This window comes from Amblyraja radiata, chromosome 1 (assembly GCF_010909765.2).
Source record: "Amblyraja radiata isolate CabotCenter1 chromosome 1, sAmbRad1.1.pri, whole genome shotgun sequence".
NCBI classification, from domain to species: Eukaryota; Metazoa; Chordata; class Chondrichthyes; order Rajiformes; family Rajidae; genus Amblyraja; species Amblyraja radiata.
In genome coordinates this window covers 90355561-90377997 of record NC_045956.1, presented here as the reverse complement: position 1 = coordinate 90377997, position 22437 = coordinate 90355561, and the positions used below count along the sequence as shown (strand labels likewise).

At 46.1% G+C, this 22437-nt stretch overlaps 1 protein-coding gene and 1 long non-coding RNA gene across 4 annotated transcripts in view; one reads left to right on the top strand and one right to left on the bottom strand.

The window, feature by feature from the left end:
* Positions 1–1098: 1098 nt before the first annotated feature.
* On the bottom strand, positions 1099–20743 carry LOC116976660. Its single transcript, XR_004413014.1, has 3 exons — positions 20150–20743; positions 10898–10903; positions 1099–1110 (listed from the first exon to the last, which is right to left on the bottom strand). It is a non-coding gene; the product is annotated as an uncharacterized LOC116976660 (long non-coding RNA).
* Positions 3694–22437, top strand: part of anapc4 (anaphase promoting complex subunit 4) — a 96271-nt gene continuing 77527 nt past the window's right edge. For 2 of the 3 annotated variants that reach the window (XM_033026488.1, XM_033026473.1), the window contains exons 1-2: positions 3694–3805; positions 18563–18677. In XM_033026488.1, the coding sequence (XP_032882379.1) occupies positions 18570–18677 (108 nt within the window). In that variant the 5' untranslated portion in view covers positions 3694–3805; positions 18563–18569. Of the gene's footprint in view, positions 3811–18557; positions 18678–22437 lie in introns of all 3 variants that reach the window. The other variant, XM_033026482.1, reaches the window with a different exon arrangement.

Here is a 22437-nt window from a genome sequence, read left to right as displayed (position 1 = left end):
CCCTCTTAATTAACCCCTTTGCCCTTCACTGTTGAGTTCTAAATTTCTCCCAGTCCTCCGATTTGCCACTATCTCTGGCCAATTTATATGCATTTTCCTTGGATTTAACACTATTCTTGACTTCCCTCCTTAGCCACTTAGTTGAGCCACTTTCCCCATCCCCCATCCCCCCCCCCCCCCCCCCCCCCCCCCCCCCCCCAGACAGGGATGAACAATATTTGTTCATCCATGCGGTCTTTAAATCTTTTCCATTGCATCTCCACCGTCAACCCTTTAGGTATAATTTGCCAGTCTATCCTCGCCAATTCCCGTCTCATACCTTTCTTTAAGTTCAGGACCCTCGTCTCTGAATTAACCGTGTACATTTTACATCCTAATGCAGAATTTCACCATATTATGGTCATTGTTGCCCAAGGGGCTTGCACAACAAGCTTGCTAACTAATCCTTCATCAATACCTAGTCCAGGATGGCCTGCCCTCTAGTCAGTATTTCTACATATTGGTTTAAAAAAAATCCATTCCAGGAAATTCTCCTCCTCAGCGCTGCTACCAATTTGGTTGGCTGAATCCATGTTTAGATGAAAGTCACCCATGATAACTGCTGTACCTTTGCTACACGCATCCCTAATTTCCTGCTTGATGCTATTCCCAACCTCCCTACTGCTGCTTCGTGGTCTGTACACAATTCCAACATCATTTTCAGCCCTTGGCTATTTCGCAGTTCCACCCATACCGATTCTACAGCATTCAAGCTAATGTCTCTCCTTGCTATTGCATTAATCTCCTCTTTAACCAGCAATGCTACCCCACCTCCTCTTCCTTTCCAGATATCCTTCCTGAATATCGAATACCCCTGCATATTTAGCTCCCAGCCTTGGTAACCCTGGTGCCACATCTCCGTAATTCCAACTATATCATATTCCTTAACTACTATCTGCACATTCAATTCATCCACCTTATTATAAATACTCCTCCCTGTAAAGCACAAAGCTTTTAGGTTTGTTTTACTTATCTCCCTTCTACCTTTTGCTTCTGTCCTCCTTTTCTGGCCCTCTGGCTTCCCATCCCCCTTCCCTGTTAGTTTAAACATGACATTTCCTATACTCTTTCCTGTTAACACTCAGTCTAACCCACGACAGAAGGCAGAGGACTTGTACAGTTTGATAGCCACAGGGAAGGATCTCCTGTGGTGTTTGTACAGTATCTTGGTGGAACCAGTATGTTGCTGAAGGTACTCCTCAGGTTGATCAGCCATGGAGGGGTGAACTGTATTGTCCAAGATGCTCCGCAGTTTGAGGAGCATCCTCCACTCCAAGACCACCTCATATAAATCCAACTCTGTCTCCAGGACGGAGCCAGCCTTCCTGATTACGTTGTTAATCCAATTGGTGTCCGCAGCCTTCACCCTGCTGCCCCCAGCACATGACAGCGAAGAAGATGGCACTGGCTACCACTGATTGGTAGAACATCTGTAGCATCTTGCTGCAGACGTTGAAGGAGCAGAGTCTTCTCAAAAAGTACAGCTGGCTCTGTCCCTTCTTGTACAGGGTCCCAGCGTTCCTGGACCAGTCCAGTTTACTGTCCAGGTACACTCCAAGGTACTTGTACTACCTGGTAAATTGCACATCCATACCATTGATGCAGACAGGGGTGTTCCTCTCTTCCGAAAGTCCATCACTAACTACTTAGTCTTGATGGTGTTGAGCTGCAGGTGATTTAACCCATACCACTCAACAAAGTTGTGGACAACAGCTCTCTTTTCAGCTTCCCTCCCCTCACTGTAGGTATGTTACAATACTTACTTTCAGCGGCGCTGCAATTCTGCCACTGGCCGTGTGCGCGATTTTGGCGCGTTTGAGGGGGGGGGGGGGGGGGCGGGGTTAAAATGCGGTTTTCTCCGATCTGGTCCTGGATTATATTTTGTTGGAGTGCAAGCTTTTGCTGAAGAATCGTTCCTACGGCCGTTCTGTGTGTTTTAAAAAAAATTTGCCCGACAAGTTAATCGCTGGAGTGATTTTTAAATCAGCTTCTGAAGCCGTCAACGCCGACAACGGGGACGGATTTTACAGGTAAAAGAAAGTAGTTTATTTTTATGTATAAAAGTGTTTCTTAAGATGCATTTAATTCACATTTTAAGTTGCGAAACAGTGATTTTTCCCCCCCGTACGAACCGGCAGTGGTTTTGCTGCCGATATGGGGACTAAATCACCGCAACCACAACGTTCCAATTGATCGCATTCCAAAAAAACCTACTCGCAAGCTGATTTAAATGGCCATTAATTTGCAGGTATTAAACATTAAATTCCTTCCATTTGGCCTATAAACCCATGACAATGAGATTTAAAAATTATGTTATATTGTGAATTCTTGTGTGAATGTTATTTGGACACTTAGGCTATTTAAAAATGTTAATCTATTCTTAAGAAATGGATGGATGTTTAGATCTAGTGATTGAAGTAATTAGCTACAATTAGGTAACTAACTAATTATATGCTTTAATTTCGTTATCTAAGTAAGATTGTTTCATATTTATTTCAGAATGCTTCAATCTATAATAACTGAAAAATTATTTCAGTTCTCTTAATTTTTAAGAAAGTTATGGGCTTTTGACTGTTCACAAGCTTTTGTGTTAAGAATGAAAAAGCAATAGGGAACAAGATGCTAATTTCCGAGTATAAAAATGGCCATAACTTTTTTAATACTGAAGATATGAAAGTGAATTAGGTGTCAAATTAAACTTCTTTTTATGCTTTAATGCTTTATGGGATAAATTACAGACTTGATTTTTTAAATCTCAAAATGTTGTAACATTGCTACTCACTGATGCAGCCCACAATTGCAGTCATCTGAAAACTTCTGCAGGTGGCAGGAGTCCGAGGCACAGATGATGAACAGGAACGGATAGAGGACCGACCATATGGAGGAAATGTTTTAGATAATGATCAATTTATTTCTTTTGTCAGAGTGAATTTGAGCTGTGAAACTGGTTTATTGCAGAGTATTAGCTCAACAAAAAACGACTGGAGGAGCTCATCAGGTCGACCAGCATGTGTATGTGTGTATTCTGTGTGTGAGGGGATTGATAATATTTTGGATTTAGACCCAGCATCAAGAAGGTGAGTAAGATGACCTTATGTGTTTCTCCATTTACAGATTGCAAGATCTGCGGTCTCTGGTGTTTCCAAGTGTTTTAAGGCAGCTGTTTGCAAAGCCCTTCGATGTCCCAGCCAAAGAGCTTTTCTAGTATCTTTGGTCCCAGCTCAAGGCAGTGCCGACATGAGCTTAACAGTTGATTCACTCCAGTACAGTCTGAGCTCTGAGTTAAATCGGAATTGAGCAAGTGGGGGAAGACCAAGGGGACGGATCAAGCGGACACGATCACGTCGGCGACGAGGAGCAAGCTCGTGAACCCGGCTCCTCCCTCCCTCCGCAGCCCCAGCCCCAGCCCCAGCCCCAGCCCCAGCCCCAGCCCCAGCCCCAGCCCCAGCCCCAGCCCCAGCCCCCAGCCCCCAGCCCCAGCCCCCAGCCCCCAGCCCCAGCCCCCAGCTCCACCCGCCAAGAGAGCGGCCATCCCTCGTCGTGAGTGCGCAGGCGCGGAAACCGCCGCCTCGCCCCGCCCGCGCGGGGTCTGACGTCACCGCCCGGGTACAGGGTCTCGCGAGGCCGACGTCACCAACGCGCCCGCGAGCGAGTGAGGCCGACGTCACCAACGCGCCCGCGAGCGAGTGAGCGAGCGACCGCCGGTTGTTTTTTTTTAAAGCGCAGGGCGGTGAACGGTGAACAGCGAACGGCGCTGCAGGGGAAGGTAAGGAGAATCTGTGTCTATAGCATATCCTTCCTGTATTGGAGGCCTGCAGACATGCAGATACACGCCTAACCAAAGCACTATGTAGCTGCATTATGACTTCCTGACTTATACTCAATGTGTAGGAAGGAACTGCAGATGCTTGTTTGAAGATAGACAAAAAACTGCAGTAACTCAGCGGGACAGGCAGCAGGACAGGCAGCATCACTGGAGACAAGGAATGAGTAATGTTTGGACACGAAACGTCACCCATTCCTTCTCTTTTATACTCAATGCCCGGCCAGGCTTTAGGAGAGCTCCCCCTCCCCTCGCCCCACTCACCATCAACACCGCTTATGCTTAAAGTGAACGTCTGTGATCACTGAGGACCAGGTGAAAGCAGAAGCTCTTGCAAACTAATTTCAACACGTTTTCATCCGGGAAGATGTGGAGCCTTCATCATTTCCAGTCCTACCGCCCAGCCCGTATGCTGATATGCCTGCTATTAAAATTGAGGTTGAAGGTGTCAAGAAGTTATTGCTCAACATCAATACCACAAAAGCAATTGGACCAGATCAGATACAGAATCAAGCCCTCAAGCTCGCAGCCGAGGAACTGGCTCCAGTTTTGCAGTTCATTTTCCAACAATCGCTTGACTCGGGTGATGTTCCGTTGGATTGGAGGAAGGCTAACATCACTCCTCTCTTTAAGTGTTCAACCACCAACCCAGCGAATTATCGTCCTGTCATTAACAAGTACTTGCTGCAAATTGCTGGAGCATTTAATTGATAGTAATCTGATGCGACATGTGAGCAAACATAACATTCTTGCTGACAACCAACATGCATTTAGGAGGCATAGATCATGCGAGTCTCAGCTTATCCTGACGCCAAATAACCTGGCCAAGCACCTTGATAGTAACGTCATCACGGATTTAGCTGTGCTGGACTTTTCTAAAGCATTTGATGTCATCCCACACCAGAGACTGCTTCGGAAGCTTGACTTCTATGGTATTCGTTCCAACACGAAACGATGGATTTCCAGTTTTCTGACAAAACGTCTTCAGCGTGTGTGTGTGAACGGAAAGAGCTCCAATTGGCATCCAGTGTTGAATGGTACACCTCAGGGCACAGTACTTGGCCCACACCTATTTTTGCTTTACATAAATGACATCCATGGAAAAAGTCGCAAGTACGACCAGACGTTTCGCTGATGATTGTTTGCAGTACTGTCCAATTAAGTCAGCTGATGATGAAGATGCTCTCCAAAAGGATCTTGATACTATGGTTGAGTGGTCACAACAATGGGGCATGCAGTTCAACGCTTCCAAATGTGAAACTATGCGTGTCACCAGAAAGAGGAATCCAGGCGAAACACCTTACAATATACTTGGTGCCACCCTTGAAGAATCCAAACAAACCAAGTATCTTGGCATCAAATTGCAGAATGATCTGCGTTGGAATGGTCAGACTCATCATGCAACGGTGAAAGCAACAGGTGTCCTAAACTTTCTGAGGTGCAACTTTCATAATTGTTCAACTTCTGTCAAGGAGAAGCTATACTTCACCCTCGTTAGACCTCATTTGGACTACGCAGTTGCAGCATGGGACCCATACACAAATAAAAACATTTCTTCCATCGATCATGTCCAAAGACAGGCAGCTCGATTTGTTACTAACACCTATGATAGAGAAGCGAGTGTCACCAAACTTCTGAATTCTCCAAGACAGACGTGAAGCTCAACGTTTGACCTGTTTTTACAAAATGTTAAATGGTCAGCTCGACATAGACTACAAGACCTATACCAAACCCAAACCAATTAGGAGCAGACGAGGGCATTCGATCCAATTTGTGATCCCAGCTACAAAGATAGATGTATACAGCAATTTGTTCTTCCCCCGCACAATTAAAGCATGGAATAATCTCCACCCAACTATAGTTACCCAACCAGATGCAACTAAATTTAAAGTAGCTCTTTCTTCTCAATAACCCTTTCTGGCTTAAGCCCTCCCTTCACCACCTCCAGTTTAAATTCCATTTGGAATATTTTGGAGGACCAAGAAACCAAGAACCAAGAATCGCAGTCACATCTGTGGAGTCTTAAGTTCCTGGGAACCATCATCTCCAAGGCCCTTAACATAGAAAATAGGTGCAGGAGGAGGCCATTCGGCCCTTCGAGCTAGCACAGCCATTCATTGTGATCATGGCTGATCGTCCCCTATCAATAACGCACGCCTGCCTTCTCCCCATATCCCTTGATTCCACTAGCCTCTAGAGCTCTATCTAACTCTCTTAAATCCATCCAGTGACTTGGCCTCCACTGCCCTCTGTGGCAGGGAATTCCATAAATTCACAACTCTGGGTGAAAAAGTTTTTTCTCACCTCAGTCTTAAATGACCTCCCCTTTATTCTAAGACTGGCCCCTGGTTCTGGACTCGCCCAACATTGGGAACATTTTTCCTGCATCTAGCTTGTCCAGTCCTTTTATAATTTTATATGTTTTTATAAGATCACCCTCATCCTTCTAAACTCCAGTGAATACAAGCCTAGTCTTTTCAATCTTTCCTCATATGACAGTCTCACCATCCCAGGGATCAATCTCGTGAACCTACGCTGCACTGCCTCAATCACATGGATGTCCTTCCTCAAATTAGGAGACAAAAACTGTACACAATACTCCAGATGTGGTCTCACCAGAGCCTTATACAACTGCAGAAAGAACCTCTTTACTCCTATACTGAAATCTTGTTATGAAGGCCAACATTCCATTAGCTTTCTTCACTGCCTGCTGTACCTGTAAACCAACTTTCAGTGACCGGTGTACAAGGACGCCCAGGTCTCGCTGCACCTCCCCGTACCTAACCTAACCCCATTGAGATAATAATCTGCCCCCTTGTTTTTGCCGCCAAAGTGGATAACCTCACATTTATCTATATTATACTGCATCTCGGAGTGCAGCGGCTCACCGGCAGTCCTGTTTGTTTTGTGTTTTTGTGTTGTTTATTTCGTTTTGGTTAGTCTAGTTTTGGTTTTTAGTTTGTGTTTGGGGGGGGGGGGGGTTGAAACGGGGCTTGCTGTCTCTCCCTGCGGGGGAATGCGACTTTTTTTGTCGTATTCCCCTTCTCTGCCTCCGTCTGCGCTGAGGCCTAATGGCGGAGCTGGCGACCTCGAGGCTCAGGAGGCAGAGCCCGCCAGGACTCACCCTGAGCTCGCTCCCGTGAGGGCGGCCCGGCTCGGGGCTGGAACAGTGCTTCCGTGAGGGACTGTGACGCTTCTGGGAGGGCGGCCTGGCCCGAGGAAGGAACGGTGCTCCCGTCGGAGTGGCCGAGCTCGGGAAGGTACGGCGTTCCCAGCCCGATGGAGGAGCGGCGCCCATGTCGGGGCGGCCCAGCCCGAGGGAGGAGCGGCGTCCATGTCGGGGCGGCCCGGCCCGGGGGAGAAGCGGCGCCCATGTCGGGGCGGCCCGGATCGGGGAAGAAGCGACGCCCAAGTCGGGGCGGCCCAGCCCGAGGGAGGTACGGCACCCATGTCGGGGCGGCCCAGCCCGAGGGAGGTACGGCGCCCATGTCGGGGCGGCCCAGCCCGAGGCTGAAGACGGCACGATACTCACGTGAGGGTGGCTGGAACGGTGTTCTGGCGGTGGTGGCCTGAGTCCGGGGTTCGGCCGCGGGCCAGCGGCTGCGTCAGCAGGACTGGTGGGCGGCAGCTTCGACCACCCCGGGGCGCGTTGATTGAGCCGCGGGACAGGTTTTAACATCGCCCGGTGGGGTATCGCCGCAGCGCAGAGGGAGAAGAGGAGGGAAGAGACTGCAGACCTAAGACTTTTGCCTCCATCACAGTGAGGAGATGCTGGGTGGACTCACTGTGGTGGATGTTAATATGTGTTTATTGTTGTTTTTTATGGTATTGTATTGTATGTATGACTGCTGCAATTTCGTTCAGACTTCGGTCTGAATGACAATAAAGGCAATCTAATCTAATCTAATCTGCCACACATCTGCCCACTCACTCAACCTGTCCAGGTCACCCTGCAACCTCCTAACATCCTGTTCACAGTTCACATTGCCACCCAGCTTTGTGTCATCCACAAACTTGCTAGTGTTGCTCCTAATTCCCTCTTCCAAATCATTAATATATATGGTAAACAGTTGCGGCCCCAACAGCGAGCCTTGCGGCACTCCACTCGCCACTGCCTGCCATTCTGAAAAGGACCCGTTCACTCCTACTCTTTGCTTCTGGTCTGCCAACCAATTTCCTATCCATTAAGTGAGGGGCTACCTTCTCCATCGTGGTCTGGTTTTGCTCAGCCACCAAGCACGACACCTGGAGGCTGCAGCGAATCATCCGATCAGCAGAGAAGATTATTGGCTGCAACCTTCCCTCCATTGATGAACTGTACACTGCAAGGGCCAGGAAATGAGCAGGCAAGATCATCTCTGACCCCTCTCACCCTCGCCACAAACTCTTGGAATCACTTCCCTCTGGAAGGCGACTCCGGTTTGTCAAAGCTGCCACAGCCAGACATAAAAACAGTTTTTATCCATGAGTGTTCAAAAGGGAACTGCAGATGCTGGAATATCGAAGGTACACAAAATTGCTGGGGAAACTCAGCGGGTGCAGCAGCATCTATGGAGCGAAGGAAATAGGCGACGTTTCGGGCCGAAACCCTTCTTCAGACCTTTATCCATGAGTAGTTGCTCTACTCAACAGCCAAAAATCTGTAGCCTCCCTTTGATCTGGTATTCTGTTGGTTCACATGCTTGATCAATGGTGTTTTATCATTAATGTTTTATTATTATTAATGTTTAGTGTTTTCTGAGTCATTTGTAACTATCACTGTATGTCATGTTGTTACTTGTGCGCGGAGCATCAAGGAAAATTCCTTGTATGTGAATACTTGGCCAATAAACTTACTTAAAACAAGTACCAGGATGGCACTGCTGGTGGAGCTGCTGCCTCACAGCACCAGACATGGTTTCCATCCTGTACTCCGGCGCCGTCTGTGCAGAGTTTGCACGTTCTCCCTCTGACCACGCGAGTTTACCCCGGGTGCTCCAGTTCCCTCCCACATCCCAAAGATGGGTGGATTTGTTGGTTAATTGGCCTATGTAAATTGCCCTTAGTGTGCAGGGAGTTGGTGAGAAAGTGAGATAACCTGGAACTAGCGTGAACGGGTGATCGATGTGCACTTGGGATGAAGGTTGCATGCTGTATCTGTAAACTAAACATAGGTCTTTACCATTCTATCTACATGTGTTGCTACTTTCAGGGAGTTATGGACTTGGTCTGCAAGATCCCTCTGTATATCAATGCTGATGATGGTCTTGTTATTAATTGTATATTTTCACCTTGCATTCAATGGACAATAGGTGCAGGAGTAGGCCTTTCGAGCCAGCATTGTGATTATGGCTGATCATCCACAATCAGTACCACGTTCCTGCCTTTTCCCCATATGCTTTGACTCTGCTATCTTTAAGAGCTCTATCTAACACTCTCTTGTAAGCATCCAGTGAATTGGCCTCCACTGCCTTCTGAGGCAGAGAATTCCACAGATTCACAACTCTCTGTGTGAAAAAGTTTTTCCTCATCTCCGTTCTAAATGGCTTACCCCTTATTCGACCTCCCAAAGTGTAATGCCTCCCAAAGTGTAATGATTTAACTCAATTTTCTCACCCTTTTTTGTAGCTGATTTATATTCCGTTGTATACTTTGACAGCCTTCCTCACAGTCCGCAACCCCAGCAATCTTGGTGTCATCTAAAAGCTTACTAACCAACCCACCTACGAGGGAAGACCAAGTCATAGTCTTCCGTTATATACCGTGTCAGGGCTCGAAATTAACGGTTGCTGGGAGCCAATGACCACCCAAAGTGCCGCCGGGCAACCTAAATGGCGACTCATTTTACCCGGCTTGGCACTACAGATACTGGTTTATACTGATGATAGACACAAAAAACTGGAGTAACTCAGCGGGTCAGTTAGCATATCTGGAGAAAGGGAACGTGACATTTTGTGTCGGCGACTGCTGTAGTGGGGGGCAAAGATATTAGGTGCGTGGTGACGAAGGGTCGAAGCGAATGACGGGCCCCGCACAGCAGCAGCCGCGGCCGTGAAAGCGGCTCCATCTCCTCCTCGTCCCGCACCCTGCCCGCCCTGTTTCAAAACAAGCCCTCTCGCACGCCGAGGCCGGAGGCCTCCTTCCGCCGTCTGAAGCATCTGCACCAAAGATCCTATAGCTATAGGCCCCTTTGGCGGCGACACTTGGCGGTGGACAGCCAAGGCAGCGGGGTGATGTTGTCCGAGGAGCGCTGACCGTCCTTCCTCCCCACCTCCTCTGCCCCTTCCCCTCTCTCTGTCCCTTGTACGCGCCCCTCCACCCCTCTTATCCTGGGACCCCTCCTCTCCATCCCGCATGATCCCCATTCCCGCCTCTATTCAGTCCTCACTGACATCCCCTGTGCTCCCCTCCCCATCTACCTTCCCCCCCCCCAATCTATTCATCACCCTACCTACCTCGCATTGATTCTCCTGCCACCTCCCTATCCATCCTACACTGGTCCCCCAATTCATCCTGTACTGACCCCCCTTCCCATCCATCCTGCACTTCTCCCTACATTCATACTGCAATGATCCTCCCATTCATCCCGTACTGACCCACCCTCCATTTACCCTGGACTGATCCCCCCCCATCCATCCTGTAGTGATTTTCCCTTTCATCTTTTACTGATCCCCCATTAATCCTGTACTGATCCCCTCATTCATCCTGTAGTGCATCCTGTGCTGATCCCCCGCATCCATCCTGTACTGATCCCCCCCCATTCAAGAAGAACAGTCTGAAGAAGGGTCTCGACCCGAAACGTTGCCTATTTCCTTCGCTCCATAGATGCTGCCTCACCCGCTGAATTTCTCCAGCATTTTTGTCTACCCCCATTCATCCTGTACTGATCGTCCCGTACTGATCCCCCCATTCAACACCACTGACTTCCCCCATGCTCTCCCCTCACAGTTTTACATACTCCAACCAACACGTACTAATTCACCTGCCTCAATCCATCTATTCCGCACTGATTGCCTTCTCAACCCCCCCCCCCCCCCCCCCTCGCCATCTATCCACCCCACACTGATTCACACACACCCTGACCCTATTGTGCTGGAAATATCCTCAGAGCGAACATTGACTATGTTTGATAATGGAATGCAATCAAATGTGTTTTAATTCCCAATGTTATTATTTGTTTTAGTCCATAAAGATGGATTAATTACATTGTGAACACGTGAAACATTAAAACATTTGACACCGCTACCGTTTACACGTTATTACAGAATTCATTTTAACGGCAAATCAATGCTCTTAATATGGAGTACAGTACTGTAGTTATTTATTGAGCAACATTCGCAACTATACGTTGGATTTATCCAGGTTTTACTTTTACAGTCGGTCATATACATCACAAATTTGGTCAGGAGATATTTCAGTTGAAATTTTAACGTTAATTCTGAAGTGGGAATGATGGAAACAGCGTTTATCAATAATTTTTATTTAATCTGGTGCTTACCAACTGGGTATCTTTGTTGCTGTTCACAACACGTACATCTAATCTGAATGTCCCATAATGTGGCGTTTTGACACCTTTAAACATATTACCAAAAGAACATTTGCTGCAGTTATGTCCTTTGGCCATCTCTTGCCAGTTAGTGTAATGTTTAACCTCTTAGATGGGTATAGCGGTTTTAACAGCTATTATCATAAAATGCCTTAAGAAATTTCCTTTCAACCTGTATATTTTGTTATGGATAAATTATGTGGGAAGCCAGAGTGTTTCTATGCCAATAGCAATAACGACCCATGCTATGGCCATGTCATGGTAATTGTCGGTCCTTCACAGAAAACATGCTTGCATCAATCTGTAGTGTGCATGGTTAAGTATATATGTTACCATGGTCCAGGATTTATTGACACAGGTTGATCATACGCTGAATAATCCAACCACATTTTTCTTTGGAAGTGGTAAGAACTAATAGAAATTACATTCATTGCAATGTGTAAAAAGAGTTGAGATATTGTATTATAATTTTGCTGCATGTCATTGTGGTATATATCATGTCTTGATTGGTGAATATGTTTAGTTTGTGAGTTATTTGAAGCAGAAATAATATGTGAATGGTGACAAAAGTGCTGGAGAAACTCAGCGGATACGGCAGCATCTATGGAGCGAAGGAAATAGGCAACGTTTCGGGCCGAAACCCTTCTTCAGACTGATGGGTTTCGGCCTGAAACGTTGCCTATTTCCTTCACTCCATGGATGCTGCCGCACCCGCTGAATTTCTCCAGCACTTTTGTCTACCTTCGATTTTCCAGCATCTGCAGCTCATTCTTGAACATAATATGTGAATGCTTCATTGAGCATAATTCCGACTGGTAACTACGCATTTCGTCCAAGCACATTATCGCACGCGTCATGCAAACCGTCTTAAATGACCACCTAAATTGTCATTTGGCAACCTAAAAAGCTGTCAAGGTTGCCCGGCTGGCAACAGGGAAAAAATTTAAGTGAGAGCCCTGCATGTCCAAATCATTTATATAAATCACAAACATATCTATGATATGTATCATATATATGAGGTCCCAGCACAGATCCCTGCGGTATTCCACTGGTCACAGACCTTCAGCAAGAATATTGTCCTTCTGCCACAGCCCTTTGCTTCTATCGGTGAGCCAGTTCTGTATCCGTATGACCAAGTCACTGTTCAGTAGGACCTGTGCAGTCATAGACAATAGACAATAGGTGCAGGAGTAGGCCATTCGGCCCTTCGAGCCAGCACCGCCATTCAATGTGATCATGGCTGATCATCCCCAATCAGTATCCCGTTCCTGTCTTCTCCCCATATCCTCGGATTCCACGATTCTTTGAGAAATACTTGAAACAGTGGTTCTCTGAAAGTACAGGTAGTTCTGCACTAAGATGTGTTTTCATATCGCAAATTGGATATAATGCTGTTGATGATTAGGTAATACCGTTTATATTATATGGGCCCAATTGGTTATACAGGTGCACAACCTTTTATCCGAAAGCCTTGGGACCAGACACTTTTCGTAATTCAGAATTTTTCGGCTTTCAGAATGGAAGATTTTTAGCGTAGATTTTAACGGCTGGCTCAGTGGTAGAGTGCTCGGCTCATATCCGCAAGGTCGCGAGTTTGCGCCGCGATCCCGGCAGTTACTCGATCGCGAGTTTGAGTCTTCAATGTAGTTTTTTCTTGCAGAATAGGAGAGAATAGGGAGGATTAGGCTGGGATCATTCTCTGCGAGATGATCTTAGTGCGGGAGACAAGTGTAGGAGAGGTGTACTGACTGTGTGGGCAGAACTTTGGAAGTGATTGCCCACCATTCTCAAAAGCCGCTGTGTCTCCCTGTCCCTGGGATAGTAGGGGGCGATCAAAGCACAATACCCCCCTCCCCCTCCAACTCCAGAGGAATCCACTCCCCGATGGGCTGCTACGGCGACAAGTGGCAGTTCGCCCACAGCCCGAGCTGCGCCACCCCAAGAACAAGACGTACCTTGCACACCATCAACTTCTGCCCCTACGGGGAGCGTGTTCCTCTGGAGCTGGAGCGGGGCTGGGCTAGAGTTGCTGATCTGGGATCTCCGTGCTTGCAGTGGGCCTGGGGGTCGGTGTCCCGATGAGGGGGCGTAGCTCGGGCTGTGGGCGAACTGCCACTTGTCACCGTAGCGGCTCATCGGGGAGTGGCTTCTGGTGGTCCTGACGTCTCCGGCCAGTTTGAATTTTTCCTCTGGAGTTGGAGCGGGGCTGGGCTGCTGCTGGCTGTGGGTCTCTGGGATCTCCGTGCTTGCAGTGGGCCTGGGGGTCGGTGTCCCGTTGGTCCTGACGTCTCCGGTGACTGGCACTGACCTGCTGGCATCGCCGACGTGAAGACAGTGCAAAGCCCCCGCGCCGGTGCAATGGGCGGGGAGCTGGAGAGGGGAGGGAAGGGGTCACACACATGACCGGGAAGCAGAGGGATGTAGGTGGGGTGAAACTGAAGGGAGCGACAATCTGCTGCTGCCTGCCCGCTGAGTTAAAAAGTTCCCACGTAAGACTCATGATACACTGTGTATCGTGAGTCTACCGTGGGAACTTTTTAACTCAGCGGGCAGGCAGCAGCAGATTGTCAATTATTAACCCTCCCGTGCAAAATACCCTCATCTTCTCTTTTATGAATGGGGATTTAGTTCCCCTTTCTTCGAGGACCGACCGGAGGTTCCGCTGTCACCTCTGCGGGCCGCCCTCGGTGAACGTCTTCAAGGACCTTTCTTCAAGGACCGAAAAAAATGTCTGCTATTCGGAGCTTTTCGTTATTTGGATCTTCGGATAAAAGGTTGTGCACCTGTATTGTGATTTCAGATGGGAACTATTCAAAAGTTATTTTGGAAATTTCCAAGCAAAGGTGTCTTGCAAAAATAAATTGTCTCGAGAAACGATGTTTTAAATAACCTTCCCACGGTAATCAGGCACCAGTGTCTCCGAACATAATGTGTTACTTTCACCACAGATGATGAATGAAATTGATAAGTAATCACTTTTGTTGACACTTGGGCAATGATACTCGTATTAAATAATGTAACATATAGTCTTTAGTATTTTTAGCAGTAACAAAAATAAACTTAAAGCATGGGATACCTCAGGCCAAGGTTAAGAAAAATCCAAATAGATTTTATACGTATATTGGGCAAGAAGAAAGTTGACCAAGGGCTTTGATAAGGAGCATACTGATGTGCCTTCCCGAGCCCCCATTCGCTGTGATGGTATTTCAGTCTCAGTCACAGAGGCCGACGTCAGAAAATTCTTCAGAGGGGTGAACCCCCGAAAAGCACCTGGACCTGATGGTATACCCGGCCGTGTTCTAAAAACCTGTGCGGACCAACTGGCTGGAGTTTTTACGGACATTTTCACTTCTGAGGTCTGAGGTCCCCACCTGCTTTAAGAGGGCATCAATTATACCAGTGCACAAGAAGAGTAAGGTGACGTGCCTCAATGACTATCAACCAGTGGCACTAACGGTGGTGATGAACTGCTTTGAGAGGTTGATCATGAAGCAAATCAACTCCTACCTCGACAAAAACCTGGACCCACTGCAGTTCGCTTACCGCCACAACAGATCAACGGTAGATGCGATCTCGCTGGTCCTCCACTCCGCTCTGGACCACTTGGACAACAAAAACTCAGGCTGTTATTCATCGATTACAGCTCGGCATTTAACACAATCATCCCCTCCAAGCTGGTTACCAAACTCGCAGAACTGGGTCTCTGCGCATCCCTCTGCAATTGGATCCTCGACTTCCTCATTCACAGACCACAGTCTGTTCGTATTGGTGGAAATGTGTCAGCCTCGATAACAATCAACATGGGAGCACCTCAAGGCTGCGTGCTCAGCCCCCTGCTGTACTCACTCTATACTCATGACTGCGTAGCCAGTCACAGTGCGAACTCCATCATCAAGTTTGCTGACGACACCACTGTTGTGGGACGTATCACTGATGGGGATGAGTCAGAGTACAGAAGAAAGATCGAGCAACTGTCCATATGATGCCAGTGCAATAACCTGGCCCTCAACACCAGCAAAACCAAGGAACTGATTGTGGACTTTGGAAGGAGTAGGAGGGGGACCCACAGCCCCATCTATATCAATGGGTCGATGGTTGAAAGGGTCAAGAGCTTCAAATTCCTGGGCGTGCACATCTCTGAAGATCTCTCCTGGTCCGAGAACACTAATGCAATTATCAAGAAAGCTCATCAGTGCCTCTACTTCCTGAGAAGATTACGGAGAGTCGGTTTGTCAAGGAAGACTCTCTCTAACTTCTACAGGTGCACAGTAGAGAGCATGCTGACCGGTTGCATGGTGGCTTGGTTCGGCAATTTGAGCGCCCTGGAGAGGAAAAGACTACAAAAAGTAGTAAACACTGCCCAGTCCATCATCGGCTCTGACCTTCCTTCCATCGAGGGGATTTATCGTAGTCGCTGCCTCAAAAAGGCTGGCAGCATCATCAAAGACCCACACCATCCTGGCCACACACTCATCTCCCTGCTACCTTCAGGTAGAAGGTACAGGAGCCTGAAGACTGCAACAACCAGGTTCAAGAATAGCTACTTCCCCACAGCCATCAGGCTATTAAACCTGGCTCGGACAAAACTCTGATTATTGATAACCCATTTTCTGTTATTTGCACTTTGTTATTTATGCATGTGTGTATATATTTATATTATGGTATATGGACACACTTATCTGTTTTGTAGTAAATGCTTACTATGTTCTGTGTGCTGAAGCAAAGCAAGAATTTCATTGTCCTATACAGGGACACATGGCATTAAACTCACTTGAACTTGACAGGGCTCTCACAACTTTTTTTCTCTGTTGCCAGCCAGGCAACCTAGGCAGCTTTTTAGGTTGCCAAATGACAGTTTAGGTGGTCATTTAAGACGGCTTGCATGACACGTGCGATAATGTGCTCGGATAAAATGCGTAGTTACCAGTCGGAATTATGGTCAATGAAGCATTCACATATTATTTCTGCTTCAAATAAAGTGACAAACTAAAGATATTCACCAATCAAGACATGATGTATAACACAATGACATGCAGCAAATTACAATATAGTATCTCATCTCTTTTTACACGTTGCAATGAATGCAATTTCTATTATTTCTTTCCACTTCCAAACAAAAATCTGGTTGGATTATTCAGCGTATGATCAACCTCGGTGAGACCAAGTGCAGGCTTGGCGATCACTTCGCACAACACCTCCATTCAGTTCACAATAACAACCTGATCTCCCGGTGGCTCAGCACTTCAACTCCTCCTCCCATTTCGAATCCGACCTTTCTGTCCTGGGCCTCCTCCATGGCCAGAGTGAGGCCCAGCAAATTGGAGGAACAGCACCTCATATTTTGCTTGAGCAGTTTACACCTCAGCGGCATGAACATTGGCTTCTCCAATTTCAGGTAGTCCTTGCTTTCTCTCTCCTTCCCCTCCCATTTCTAGCTCTCCCACAAGCCTACTGTCTCCGCATCTTCCTTTCTTTTTCCCGCCCCCCCCCCCCCCTCCCGACATCAGTCTGAAGAAGGGTCTCAACCTGAAACATCGCCTATATCCTTCGCTCCATAGATGCTGCCTCACCCGCTGATTTTCTCCAGCTTTGTCGACCAACGGGATCCCACCACTGGCCACATCTTCCCATCTCCTCCCCTGTCGGCTCTCCGCAGTGACCGCTCCCTCTGTAACTCCCTGGTCAATTTGTCCCTTCCCACCCAAACAACCCCCTCTTCTGGCACTTTCCCTTGCAACTGCAGGAAATGCCACACTTGTCACTTTACCTCCCCCCTTGACTCCATTCAAGGACCCAAGCAGTCTTTCCAGGTGCGGCAGAGGTTCACCTGCACCTCATCTATTGCATCCACTGCTCTAGGTGTCAGCTGCTCTACATCGGTGAGACCAAGCGTAGGCTTGGCGATAGCTTCGCCCAACACCCTCGCTCGATTCGGAATAACCAACCTGATCTCCCGGTGGCTCAGCACTTCAACTCCCCCTCCCATTCCGAATCCGACCTTTCTGTCCTGGGCCTCCTCCAGGGCCATAGTGAGGCCCACCATAAATTGGAGGAGCAGCACCTCATATTTCGCTTGGGCAGTTTACATCCCAGCGGTATGAACATTGACCTCCAATTTCAGGTAGTCCCTTCTTTCTCCTCCGCTTCCCAGCTCTCCCTCAGTCCACTGTCCCCGCCTCTTCCTTTCTTCTTCCCGCCCCCCCCACCCTCACATCAGTCTGACGAATGGTCTCGATCTGAAACGTCGCCTATATGCTTTGCTCCATAGATGCTGCCTCACTCACTGAGTTTCTCCAGCATTTTTGTCTACCACCCATTCACCCTTCCTCAGACTGATGTCAGGGGAGTGGGTGGGACAGAGATAGAATGTAGTCGGAGACAGTAAGACTGGTGGGAGAACTGGGAAGGGGAGGGGGTGGAGAGAGAGAGGGAAAGCAAGGGCTATTTGAAGTTAGAGAAGTCAATGTTCATACCACTGGGGTGTAAATGTTCTTTCCTACACATTTAGTCCGCTAATTCATTCATACACATTTTGTCCGCTAGTTCTTTCCTACACATTTAGTTTGCTAGTTCTTTCCTACACACTTTGTCCGCTAATTCTTTCATACACATTTTGTCCACTAGTTCTTTCCGACACATTTTGTCCGCTAGTTCTTTCCGACACATTTTGTCCACTAGTTCTTTTCTACACAGATCATTGTATGACTTTGATTTCGTACTTTGAGGCAAATAGCAAGGAATATCAGTGCACTTTAAATTTCATTTAGTGATCATCTGTGTTAATTGGTGTCTACTGTAAGTTGTACGCTAGTATTAACATGAAGTTATTCTCATAATGGATGGCATGTGGACATACTTGGAAGATGTCAATACGAAAGAATTGCTATATTTAAGAGGGAGTTAGATGTGGCCCTTGTGGCTAAAGGGATCAGGGGGTATGGAGAGAAGGCAGGTATAGGATACTGAGTTGGATGATCAGCCATGATCATATTGAATGGCGGTGCAGGCTCGAAGGGATGAATGGCCTACTCCTGCACCTATTTTCTATGTCTCTAATTACATTATCACAATTTTAATGTGTTATTGAATATTCTTCATGTTTTTGACATTTACAGTTTTGGGCTGTGCCTAATCTCATGTTTGAGTGTTGACTCATTTTGTTTTGTTCTTGACAGGAACATTATGCCAGCATTTCGACAGGTTGGAGAAAAGCAACTTCCCAATGAGATACTTTACATGGTATGGTCCCCTAAACGGGATCTCATTGCACTTGCTAACAAAACCGGAGAGGTAAGTGATCTTTGTGTTATTATTCTACCAAAATAATAATTCATGAATATGGTATGAATGTAATTATGTTTGAATTAAATTGTCAATGTTTAAATTAATCGATCACAAAACTAAATTGCAAATTAAGAGAAGTAATCATTGTTGGGGAAGTTAACCATTTTTTAAACCATGGTAAATTGTAGCAATGTTACAAAATTTTGAGATTTAAAAAATCAAGTCTGCAATGTATCCCATCAGATAAAGCATAAAAAGAAGTTTAATTTGACACCTAATTCACTTTCATATCTCAAGTATTGAAAAAGTTATGGCCATTTTCATACTCGGAAATTAGCATCTTGTTCCCTATTGATTTTCTATGGACATAACAAAAATGCTGTGATCGTGGACAGTCAAAAGCCCATAACTTTCTTAAAAATTAAGAGAACTGAATGACATTTTCAGTTATCATAGATTGAAGCATTCTGAAACAAATATAAAACAATCTTACTTGGATGACCTGAAATTAAAGCATATAATTAGTTAGTTACCTAATTGTAGTTAATTACAAAATTGGCCATTGTGACAGAAATAGTAATAAACAACCAGACTCCATTGAAAATTCAAAAATGTAATATTGTCAAGATCAGAACTTTAATATTATTGTATAATATGCTGTAAGTCCGTTATGGATAGGTAAATAAATTACAATTTCTAGAAAAAGACCAAGTCTTTATGGAGAAGATCAGCTGCTAGCTGGTACATTGGCATATCATAATCAGTAGCATCATCATACTCCTCAGATTGCAACCAATAAGCAACTCTGTACACGTTGTTTTTCCTCAACTTTTCAATTTTGGCATTGTAAACTACAAGTTTTTGATCTTCAAACCACGCATGACATGCCTTTCTGCCCACTACTTCCCCATTAAGAATGTCCTGTAGATCATCACATTTGGAGTAGTCCAAATTCGGATAATCTCTGCGAATGCTGTTTAAATCAGTCTCTTTCAATTTTTTTCCTAGTTTTTTCCTCTCTTTCGTGTCTCGAGCATGCTCCTTGCCTTTCTGTCGCTTGATGATTTCTGCTCTCAATTCCTTCTGTTTTTTCTTCCGTGTGTTCCTCTGCACTCTCCCCCATGTCACTGCCTTACAGAGCACCTCCTCCCTACGATACTCCTCGAGATTATCAAGGTAATTGACTGTTTTATTCTTGCAGGCCCGCATCCTACATGACAAATAACACATGGTGGCATTGGGAGATTTCTGTTTCGATGAACTAAACATCCCCATTATCTCCTCAATGTTGTGTGATCTTGCTGATGCAGTCTCCTCCTTCAGTTTCTCAGTTACATCAAGTTCAAAGTATTTACTATACTGCCTCTCCAACACAGTGATGACAGCTTGAAGACAGCTCCTCATCTTTGAACTGAACTGTGGATGTACTGGTAGCTCCCAAAGCTTTTTCAATGTGGCATCAAGATGTACCTCCTCACCGAAGAAATCTTCCCTTGCCAATATCAATTTCTCTGGATTTTCTGTGGCTTTCTTTAGAGCAGCAATCACCCCTTTAACCACTTTGATGCCATCAACATGGTTGATCTGATTCTGGCTTGAAGTGTAGAAGCGCTTCATCCAAGGCCCAGTCAGATATTTGCCAAGTAAGCCCAATATCTGAAGTTCTACTTTTGCTTCAGCCTGGGTGAAGTCATGGAGGATGGCGCTTTTCAACCCCCCACAGGATGTTCCGCTATTCAGCAGTGCAACAAAGTCATCATAATGTTCAATTAGCTTGCCACTAATATGAAACAGTATGTGCAATCTGTTGCCACGGTACCGTGGGAGGACACCTCGGGGGATGTTCCTGTCATCTAAAAATGCGACAAATCCTTTTGGGTCCCCTTTTCCGTTTTTATAACGAAGCTTGCTCATCTGTAGAATGGCATTTACTGCTAGACAGTCTTTCCCAAACAAGAATTGTCCTCCGGATTGTTTCTGCATTTTTAGGGCTGAGCGAACTGATGTAGCAATGGAGTCAAGAGGATGTAAGTGGCAGTAGAGCTCGTTCAAATATTTACCCCACTCACTACTCACAATTCTAATAGCAGCATGTGTTTGAAATGTTGCCGATTATATTTTGCTGGTTTCTTGATAATTTGCTTGCTGATTGAAATATGTGTAGGTTTTACACAAATTGTCAATTGTTTCACAAATATGTTGTGCATAGTCCTCAGCAGTCCCACCAGCCAATTCCTCGACTGCTGCAGAGAGACATTTGTTTGTGGTGGTGAAATGAACGCTGTTAATGTGGGTCTCTTCCTGGGTGGTTGCGTCAAAACCCACAGTCAAACCCTTTGTTGCAAGGAGCATCTCTGCTGTTTGCAACTCAGCAATAGCCCCGAATTCTCGGGCCATAACTTCAACTGCACTGCGTTGAGGAACATAATCCAGATGAAGTCTACTCCGCTTGTAGAACTGGCTTATCAGGATTGGAATGTTTGCTGTGGGAGTTTTGTTTACAATACAGTCAAACACATGCATCCTTATTGTTGAGGAGTAAGTTTTCTGGCCCACCTTTGCCTTGACAATACTGGCAGCCTGCAGAGTTTCGATTGTTTCTTTGAGGACAAGATTGTCAAATTCGAGGCGTCTCACATCCTCTTCCCTGTCCTTTAAATTTTCTTGACATTTTCTGAGCTGTTGAATTGAAACTATTTTTCTCTTTTTCGTACTGCCACGAAACATCAGCAATTGTATGTGTGCTTTTTTAAGTTTCAAAAACTCTGCCTTGGTGTTAGAGAGCTCTCGTGCCAAAGTATTATCATGTAATTTGGTTTTGAGTTCCTGAATCTTTCTGTCCTTTAAATCTATTTGCTTTTGCTTTCTCTTTAAGGCTTGATTAACTATACGTTTGGGAGTTTTCAACCGTGCCCTAAATTCACTGATCTTTGTGTGATACTTTGTTGAAAGAGCAGCCCTGGATTCGGACACAAACTTTAGTCTTTTCTTCAATTTCTGTTTCCCTGGTGAAAGACTTAGAAATTCTCTGCTACATCTTGTTGAAACACCAGATGTCGATGGCATTGGTTCAGGTGAGGCAGCAGCTGTCGTTGGCGTTGCTAGATTCAGTGGAGGATGCAGACTATGACTGTCATTGCCCATGTCCTCAGTGTCTTGAAATATGGGCACTTGGCTTTCAGCAGATGTCAAGGATTCAGGATCTTGAGGACCAGGCGGTGGAATGTCATCTAAAGAAATGTGTTGACTGCCTTCTTGTTGTTTAAAAGTTTCATCACAAATTTCAATAAATGCTCCAAATTCCTTGGGATTGGTGAGTTTTTTAAACTTAAGCAAAGTCCGGTTAACGAGAGCCTGCACTCTTAACTTAACAGCAGCACATGAATAGCCTTTTGCATCCGACAAAGAGAAATGTGAACTCAGCGATTTCTCTGTTTCAGGCAGACTTTTTCCAAATGAGGTAAACCATATAATATAACCATATAACAATTACAGCACGGAAACAGGCCATCTCGACCCCTCTAGTCCGTGCCGAACACATAATCTCCCCTAGTCCCATATACCTGCGCTCAGACCATAACCCTCCATTCCTTTCCCATCCATATAACTATCCAATTTATTTTTAAATGATAAAAATGTACCTGCCTCCACCACCTTCACTGGAAGCTCATTCCACACAGCTACCACTCTCTGAGTAAAGAAGTTCCCCCTCATGTTACCCCTAAACTTCAGTCCCTTAATTCTCAAGTCATGTCCCCTTGTTTGA